The sequence below is a fragment of the Alosa alosa genome, chromosome 10 (genome assembly GCF_017589495.1).
Source record: "Alosa alosa isolate M-15738 ecotype Scorff River chromosome 10, AALO_Geno_1.1, whole genome shotgun sequence".
Lineage (NCBI taxonomy): Eukaryota > Metazoa > Chordata > Actinopteri > Clupeiformes > Clupeidae > Alosa > Alosa alosa.
Genome location: NC_063198.1, coordinates 32,677,397 through 32,687,396, shown reverse-complemented (window position 1 = coordinate 32,687,396; position 10,000 = coordinate 32,677,397). Strand labels below are relative to the sequence as shown.

General features: G+C 43.1%; 1 protein-coding gene across 3 annotated transcripts in view; it reads left to right on the top strand.

Annotated features, from left to right (window-relative positions):
• LOC125302154 (SH3 and cysteine-rich domain-containing protein 3-like) overlaps positions 1–10,000 on the top strand; it is a 13,778-nt gene that overhangs the window by 1,717 nt on the left and 2,061 nt on the right. For all 3 annotated transcript variants that reach the window (XM_048255190.1, XM_048255189.1, XM_048255192.1), the window contains 9 exons: positions 1,553–1,631; positions 4,362–4,518; positions 5,118–5,215; positions 5,445–5,526; positions 5,923–6,020; positions 6,647–6,710; positions 7,645–7,694; positions 8,279–8,382; positions 9,042–9,093. In XM_048255190.1, the coding sequence (XP_048111147.1) occupies positions 1,553–1,631; positions 4,362–4,518; positions 5,118–5,215; positions 5,445–5,526; positions 5,923–6,020; positions 6,647–6,710; positions 7,645–7,694; positions 8,279–8,382; positions 9,042–9,093 (784 nt within the window). The remainder of the gene's footprint in view (positions 1–1,552; positions 1,632–4,361; positions 4,519–5,117; positions 5,216–5,444; positions 5,527–5,922; positions 6,021–6,646; positions 6,711–7,644; positions 7,695–8,278; positions 8,383–9,041; positions 9,094–10,000) is intronic.

Below are 10,000 nucleotides of genomic sequence, written 5' to 3'. Positions count from 1 at the left end.
GAATCCACTCTGATCAGGGGCGCAGCTTTGAGGGGGAGCTGTTGAAGCACCTGTGTGACATCTACCTATATATATATATATATATATATATATATATATATATATATATATACTCTTTTGATCCCGTGAGGGAAATTTGGTCTCTGCATTTAACCCAATCCGTGAATTAGTGAAACGCACACAGTGAACACACAGTGAGGTGTAGCACACACTAATCCCGGCGCAGTGAGCTGCCTGCAACCACAGCGGCGCTCGGGGAGCAGTGAGGGGTTAGGTGCCTTGCTCAAGGCACTTAACCCCAAGTTGCTCCGGGGACAATGTGATCCCTTGTAATATAGCTGACATACAGTATGTAAGTGACTTTGGTCAAGAAGTGTCTGCTAAATGTAATGTACATGTACACTCTTTTGCAAGAACCATTTTCACGGTCACCAAAAAATCCAGGGTACATAGGTGTCCACCAAGTATGAAATTGTGGAGTGTCTGGATGGAATTGGCACACACTATAAGATCAGGCCGAATGGGGAGGAGGGCCCCCTTAAGACCATGCATTGCTCCGAGCTTAAACCTGTTCCTACCAGTCAAGATATATCCAGCCCACCAGCACTGGCTGCTCCACAGCCTCATGGGGGTATCGGTAGGGAGCCAGGCCTCGGTAACCCTGCAGTTGGAGAGCCGTTGAGGGTTGCCATAGTCCACACCAGGACTAGTGCTTAGCATCACAATGACCAAGATGGTGTTGACTTTAGCCTTGACCAACTGTCCCAAGCTCATTTGGAGGGCGTACCAGATTAAAGAGAGCAAATGCACATGGTTTAGTGTCTGACCAATGTTTTCCCTTGCGTTATTTGTTTTTTGTATTAGTTTAGGCTGTGAGAGGGCCATCTGTGGTTTGTCTGTCTGTTTGTTTGTTTGTAACTTATATCCGTGGTGGTTTGTTTGTTTGTTTGTACCTTATATTCTTTTTTATATTCTTTTGTTTGTTAATTTTGCCTACTGCTACTTAACTACCCATGCCTATGACACCTAGTGGTGTACTGTGTTGCCTGTACTATTATAGATAATTTCCAAGACAAATTTCTCTTCAGGTAGACAATAGAATGACATGGCAGGTCAAGGAAAGCATCAAGAAGAGCAAAGATTAAGAAATCGTTTTTGACATAGGCAACAAGGGAGGAGGTGTTTTTACACTTTTCAGACACTCAAAGTTTGAAAACTATGGATATTGTTTCAGAACCAACAACCTTTCTACATTATCTGCGGGTTTTGTGTGCAAAAAGTGGAATTAATTGTCAAAAAATTAGAAGAAAATGAAAATCACTTTTCGGACTAGATATAATCACTAATTTTAAAAAATACAGATAAAAACACTAAAGATGGATCGTGAAAATTTTAAGACAAAAAATATCTTGTTCCTTAGACTCTATATTAGCAAAATATGCAAAAAAAAAACAATTTTTACATGAAAATCTAGCGGGAGCCTATTTTCCAAACACAGCATACTGGCCTATTATTATGGCTTTACATCTATTTCCCCCCACATCTATTTCAGACTGGACGATAAGGATTCGTTGGATTTCCATGACAACCCTCCAGCGCCGGACAATGTGGTGAAAGAGGAGGACAGCACGGTGAGCCAGGGAAACGAGGCTGATATTAATTTGCCCTCGCGCACCCCAGGGCAGCCTGAACCACCAGACACATGGCACAGCGTGGCTCATGGTTACTGTCTGAGAGATGACCTCATCCATGGACCCTCTCTTACTCCCCAAATGAGGCTCTGAGCATCTAATCTGGGATGAAATGAAACTTTTATCGAGGGCAAGCATCCGCAGGGAGTCCGGTCCTGTGTAGACCTATATTTAGCAGTGGCTCTTTTCAGAGGCCGGGTTTATTTGTGGCCGGTTTTGTGCTCAATGATTACTATGTTTGGTTAATGCTATGCATGATAAATGCAGTGAGACTCATGCACATCAATGGCAAATGGCATATGGCCATAAATAGGTAGATGATAAATAGATGGACTGAGTCTATTTAGAAGGTACAGCCATATGACTTTGATCATATCAAAGACCCAAAGCCTCTACACTAAATATTGACACTATAGATAATTATATTTTAGGTTGTAATAGTAATTAGGTTAATAGTAATTAGGTTTAGTCCAATTTCAGTGGTCATATTATCATCTGGCCTGTTCTGAATGGACTACTCCCAGGTTAGACCTTGGTCAAATAATTCAGGGTATTGATCGATATAGGGAACAGGTATAGAAGACTTCATATACTTTGTGACAGGATTGCCTTATCCAATAATTGGCCGATGTCCATGAGAAACAGCGAGTTACCACTTGAGCAGTCATACACTAGACCAGCTTTTAGACATGTAGAGCATGATTAAGAATCACCCACAGCCCACACTAAGGACCTAGCCATACAAGTGTGCCATCAATATGATATTCTTGACTATATCATCTGTACTAAATAGTATTACATTATTTATGTTAATGCAATTGAGTTAAGTTACTGACAAAAAGCTGCCTCATATTATCAGTCCTAATAGAAACATGACACATTACACACACACAGGCAAACAGATGGAAAATGGAGACTTTCAGCGATGTGAGATGGCCATTAGGATGGAGGAGAAGCAGAAAATAGAACGTCCGCAGGAGAGGAGAGTGAGAGGGAGAGGTTGCTGAATGTGGCCATTCCCGGGGGAACAGGCCCATCATTAGAGAAGCCTCCATCAGGCAACCAGGCCTGGAGGCAGATGGAGCCCCCTCAGCACGCAGGGCCACCTGGGCATTAAGGGGAGATCTAGCAGTCACCTCCCCTCCCCTCCCATACTTAACCGTCTAGTTTAAAGGCTGCTTAACGGTGCCATGTGGAGTTCTACAGGTTTTGCGTTTGGAGTCGTGAACACATCCACATATAGTAGCACTCTTCCACTGATTAGCATGCTATTCAATACAGCGCCACACACTAGCATGCTATTCAATACAGCGCCACATACTGTAGAGTGGTTTATCCCCTCCCCCTCCCCCCTGACTGGCAGAGCTGGCAACCCGGAGGCCAAAACACTACTGACTTTGTGATTAGTAAATAGGTGGAGGGTGGCGCATCAGGCCAAAACACAACATGACAACATCAACATCAGTTGAGGGCTGCAACTTCACTTTTTAAATGACAATATCCTGGCCCGACTACTGTTGTCAGTGATATAAGTATTTAAAATGAACTTGATTTCTTTATGTCTAGTGACACATCAGGGCCATTTTATGATTAATTGAATTACATTTCTTACATACGGTTCCTTTAACGGTGTCACTGACACTAACGGATATATGGTTTTCTGCTAGAGCTGTTCCCTTTATGCTGCACTGGGGTGTGTTTCCCAAAACCATAGTTGCTAACTTGTTAGCAGCTTAGTTGGTTGGCAATGGGAAATTGCATTGCAACCAACTATGCTTTTGGGAAACGCGCCCCTGTATAGTATAGGAATAATATTCCAGTTACTTGTCGGTGTTTATTCACTTACACACATAGCACAGAGACTGTTCAAACAAACAAGTGTTTGGTTGTTTATCGGTTGTTTATCGGTTGTGCCCAACTCCACTTCGCTGTAGCTTTTCTACCTTTAAATCATGTCCTTGGTCAGCCACCTCTGGTTTCAGCTTACAAAACCTGTGAATGGAGCAGGGCCTGTGAATTATTCTACACACACACACAGCTTACAAAAGCTGTGAATGGAGCAGGGCCTGTGAATTATTCTACACAAACACACACACATAGAATGGTGACATGGAACACACTGAAACTTCAGTATGACATTATATGTAATCTGGCACAAGGCTGTTTTCAACTTTAAATGACTGAGGGAACATTAGATAGATAGAGTTTATTGATCCCCAAGGGGAAATTCAATACATTACATTACATTACTTATGTACACAGTAGTTGACACGTCCCAATTCCTAGACATTGTCATTTTATTCATATCATTGGGCAGCTGTGGCTTACTGGTTAGGGCTTCGGATTTGTAACCGGAGGGTTGCCAGTTCGAACCCCGACCAGTAGGAATGGCTGCCCTTGAGCAAGGCATCTAACCCCTCACTGCTCCCCGAGCGCCGCTGTAGCAGGCAGCTCACTGCGTCGGGATTAGTGTGTGCTTCACCTCACTGTGTGTTCACTGTGTGCTGAGTGTGTTTCACTAATTCACGGATTGGGATAAATGCAGAGACCAAATTTCCCTCACGGGATCAAAAGAGTATATATACTCACACTTATATTTCAACATATTTCATCAATAAAACGAGAGTACCTCTCGTGATTCCCTGTCACGCGGCTGTTTATCTTCGTCAGGTCTATTTCATCTATGATGAAGAGGTGGAGGAAGAGGAGAAAGAGGAGCCCCCTCCTCCTGAGCCTGTGAAGCCAGTCAACGACAAACCACACAAGTTCAAGGACCACTACTGCAAGAAGCCCAAATTCTGTGACGTCTGTGCACGCATGATAGTCCGTAAGTCAAGCGTCAGTGTCAGCCTTCTCTGGAACATCTAATGCAGGATGGATGAGCTGGAGGCCAGCTTGGTCCATTATGAACCAGGGCAACAAGCCTCTCTGTAGAGGGCAAGAATCCAGTATACAGATCAGCCTTTGGAAACATTTATAATACATGTATGCTCTGTGTGCTTTACTCGGCCTAGAGGTTTCATACATAACTTGTGATGACATGAGCAAAGAGTATTGATTGAATATATGGAAATCATTCCAAATGAAATATCTAGCTGGATGCTCATGATCAGGATCACATATTCACAGTCCAACACAGTCAAATATTACATTCCCAAACCATTATGTTTGTCAGATCACCTGCTGGTATGCATAGAATCAATTACAATGTCATTAACATTTTCACATTTTTATGAAATGTGTCGTTGTAGTTGTTTATTCAAGACTGTACAACAGTCCAAACCATAGCCTGTATATAGAACTGGACACAGCGGCTCCATTCAGCTATGTTACTGTTGCTGACAATGTCCAGTTCTATATTATACAGTCTATGGTCCAAACTGAAGACATGCTGAATCTTTTTGTGTGACTCTCTCCTTCATTCAGTCAATAATAAATTTGCGCTGAGATGCAAAAACTGCAAGACCAACATCCACCATCAGTGCCAGTCCTACGTGGAGTTTCAGAAATGCTTCGGTAAAATTGTAAGAGCTAAAAATGTACAGTAAATACAGTGAATGTGTTTATATGTTTTATATAGTAAATAAAGTGAATATGGTTTATACAGTAAATACAGTGAATATGTTTTCTATGTTTTATACAGTAAATACAGTGAATATGTTCACACATATTGTTGACTACTTCTCTCTCTCTCTCTTTCTCTCTCTCTCTCTCTCTCTCTCTCCCTCTCTGGTTCCCCCTGTCTCCTGTCAGCCTCCTGGTTTCAGACGTGCGTACAGCTCCCCACTCTACAGCAGTCAGCAGAACGCTACAGTTAGCCAGCTGCTCCCCTTCTGTGAGTCCCCTCAACTCCCACAGATCCAGCAATCTCACACAGATCCAGTAATCTCACACAGTCTCCTGGATTTTAATCAATCTGATATTAAGAAACAATGATTTTTTTTATTCAAAAAGGGCCGTTTCTGCTTAGCCCCTTCTTCAGTGTACATTACTCAGAGCTGACTGAGTATGCTTTGAGCACGCTGAAGAAGGCGCTAAGCCGAAACGCAAACACGTTTTGTATGCAAAGTGCGGCCTTTTTTCTTCCTTGATGTCACTTGTACGTTTGGCCCAGCACTCTAAAGAATACAGACCGGAGTGAAGCCTGCTCCTACCACACAGTTGTTTCAGTTCTATACAACGTTAAGGTGTTCAGTTGAATGTTTTCCTTTTTCCCCCTTCTGACATCAAGCCCAGTCAAATCGCACTGACCCCGTGTTTGAGACCCTGCGTGTCGGAGTCATCATGGCCAACAAGGAGCGCAAGAAGGGGTCAGAGGACAAGCATAAGGTGAGGCTGTTTTAGGTCAGAGGACAAGCATAAGGTGAGGCTGTTTTAGGTCAGAGGACAAGCATAAGGTGACGCTGTTTTAGGTCAGAGGACAAGCATTATTTGTGGCAGCCGTGGCCTACTGGTTAGCACTTCGGACTTGTAACCGGAGGGTTGCCGGTTCGAACCCCGACCGGTAGGCACGGCTGAAGTGCCCTTGAGCAAGGCACCTAACCCCTCACTGCTCCCCGAGCACCGCTGTTGTTGCAGGCAGCTCACTGCTCCAGGATTAGTGTGTGCTTCATCTCATTGTGTGTTCGCTGAGTGTGTTTCACTAATTCACGGATTGGGATAAATGCAGAGACCAAATTTTCCTCACGGGATCAAAAGAGTATATATACTTATACTTATACTTACTTATACATAAGGTGACGCTGTTTTAGGTCAGAGGACAAGCATAAGGTGACGCTGTTTTAGGTCTGGAGAGTGCCGTCATACGAATATGAGGTCATGAACATCAAGGGGAAGATGTGTGCAAATAAAGCTTTGCTGTGCTATTCTATTCAACTATGCAATGGTGTGAAGTTAATCCACTCATGTCTTCAAATGGGTGTAATAGTTACACTTTTCTGTGCCTTTGTCTTTAGATGATGATGATGATGATGGAGGAAGAGGACTCCCAGCCTAAAGAAGACGAGGCGGGAGAGGGAGGTGAGTGGAACACCCCTCCCTTCTTCTCAATCATGCCCCCCTATGGGCTGAGTTTCCTGTTTTTATTTGCCAACACCCCCCTCACTTAAGCTCTTACTCAAGAGGTAGGCTCTGCAAAGCACCTTGAGACAGTGTTATTGGGGCGGTGGTAGTGTAGTGGTTAAGGAGCTGGGCTAGTGTGCAGTAGCCAGAAAGTTGTGGGTTCATCGTTGATCGTTCCATTGTTGTGCCCTTGAGCAAGGCACTTAAAGGCGCTCTAAGCGATGCTGGGTAATGTCACTTCTGTTGACGTTCAAACAAAACAGAAAACTAGCTCGCTACTTATCGCATCTCGTTGGTGATTTGCTGGAATAGTTTGTTATGTTTTTATGGGCAAGGTTTGCCCAAGTTGTTTGTGGCTGTTTTTGGAGCCTGGATCGCATTTTTTTTACAGTGTATTCAGGACACAGGCAGCTAGCGGATGGTGAGGTGTTTGCTGTAAGTGACAAAAAATGTTTGCTCGCTTAGAGCACCTTTAACCCCAACTTGCTCTGGGGACAATGTAACCCCTTGCAATGTAGTTGACAAATGTAAATCACTTTGGACAACAGTGTCTGCTATATGAATACATGTAAAGGTATTGGCATCTGTATGAATCTTATAAGGCAGGCCCCAGTTTGCTTGGGTCAGTTCCTTCTGGACCTGGATCCTAAATGATTTAGTGTATATGAGACCAAAAAGTGGGGAAAAGTAGTTCTCTTTTAGTGAAACTAAATTGATTAGATGTAGGCCATATTAAATATGGCTGAACATGCCATGCTGTTGATTCCCATGCTGTGTGTTTGTGGTTCACTATAGAGTTTGGAGACCGTTGTAAACAGATTGTGTTATTGGTGTTTTTAACAGATTGTGTTATTGGTGTTTTTAACAGATTGTGTTATTGGTGTTTTTATAGCAAATCAAGAGGGGGACAAGAAAGGGGACAAAGCAGCTGCTGATGACAAGGTGGGATTACAAGGATGATGATGATGATGTTGATTATGATGATGATGGTGGTGATGATTATGATGATTATGGTGGTGATGGTGACGATGATGACGACGACGACGATGATGGTGATGATGTTGATTATGATGATGGTGGTGATGATGATGATGATGATGGTGGTGGTGGTGACGACGATGACGACGACGACGATGATGGTGATGATGTTGATTATGATGATGATGATGTTGATTATGATGATGATGGTGGTGATGGTGACGACGACGACGATGATGTTGATTATGATGGTGATGATGTTGATTATGATGGTGGTGGTGATGATGATGATGATGGTGGTGGTGGTCGTGGTGATGATTGCAAACTTACAAGACAAACTTCATCTTAACACTAATTTACTCAATTATATTTCTTGTAACACTTTGGTTATGCATTATTGTTCAGAGGGACTTAAGACATATCTGTATCTTCATCTTAAAATAATGATTAAGTGATGGATTACGGTGATGGACAATGACAGCACCAGCTGTGATGATGATGATGATAATAATAATAATGATTGCTTGTGTGTCTGTGCTCTGTTTCAGACTAAGAAGCCCCAGCCGGGTAAACTGGGTGTGTTCTCCCACACTCACTACTACCTCGCCCTGTACCGTTTCAAAGCTGTGGAGAAAGACGACTTGGACCTGCAGTGAGTCCATTCAGATTCCTGCTGTCTTTAAAGCCGCTCCTACATCTCTCTCTCTCTCTCTCTCTCTACTCTCTCCACTCCTCCTTCATCTCTCTGCTCTATCTCTCTCTATCTCTCCACTCCTCCTTCATCTCAACCAGAGGGTTGCCGGTTCGAACCCCGACCAGTAGGCGCGGCTGAAGTGCCCTTGAGCAAGGCACCTAACCCCTCACTGCTCCCGAGCGCCGCTGTTGATGCAGTGTTTGTCTTTGTCTTTGTCCTCATACTTCATGTCATCTGACTCTATGGCCTGTTTGTTCAGTATGGATATGTGCACATGATTACTGATGATTAATCAGTAGAGAATTAACTCCAAGTGCACTTTTGAGAAAAACCTGATCGAAAACCCAAAATCAAGCACCATGAAACCACCAGTGGATCACTCGATGTTGTTTTTATTTTATTCTATGTTAAATTTATTTTCTCAATTGACCTAAGAGGCAGGCCATAAAAGGAGATGCTGTTTGCACAGAATGCTCATTCTGTGAACTAACTGATGCTTGCCAGATCCTATTCTTGTGTCTTTAAAATGTGCCTGCTGGAAAAATCAAATCTAAAATCCCCCGAAGTCTTTTCTATTTAAGAGCTGTTGCCTAAGCTGCCCTCCTGTGTGCTTTCAGCCCTGGGGACCGTATCACTGTGATTGATGACTCCAATGAGGAATGGTGGAGGGTATGTTTTCATAACACGCACGCGCACGCACGCACGCACACACACACACGTAGAGAAAAGAGCTCACCCTCTCACATACACACACTCTGTATACGTAATTGAAACAGCCACTAGCAACACAACAACCACTGCCGTCATTTCACAATTATCACATCATTTATGAAAGACTTTCATTGTTTTTCTTTTACAGATTTAGCTATTTACAAATGAGTTGCCCAGAGATGGAGTGCATTCACTCGCATGTTTAATGTGAACTATTACAGTGAAATAACCACTTCACCTTTTAGGGTAAGATTGGAGAAAAGTCTAAATAAGCACTCCACCTTTTAGGGTAAGATTGGAGAGAAGTCTAAGGGCCCGTCCCAATACCTCCCCTACCCCTAGATTTTTGCCCTAACCCTCGTTTTTGCGCGTACACGTGTAGGGCTAGGGTGTCCCATTACTTTAGGGAGCAAGGGGAAGTGCTATTTTCCTCTTAAAATCAACCCTCAAAATATAGCCAGGACCGATGCAGGCTTAAAACGAAGTGGGAGATGAAATTACCCAGGATACCGTCTGCGAGCTCAGCGAGCCGACATTCATATATATATTTTACATAAATCATATTAAAATTTCGAACTTTGTTGGAATAAGTTAGTTTGATGCACATCTGATGGACTGTTGAGTTTTGAACACTAATGTTAGAAAATATCTCACGAAGCTATCTGACGATGTATCTGCTGAGTGCTTTGAGAGAGTCTGCCCATCAAATAACGTTATATATCTGATCTGGGTAGTTTCGTCAGTATTTAAGGTGTGTGTTCTGGCATTCACATGAACAAGTATATCTTTGTTGATTAACCAGACGTAGATAAACCAGCACAGCCCACACAACAAAGACCGCTGGAACGGGCATGTTCCTGAATGA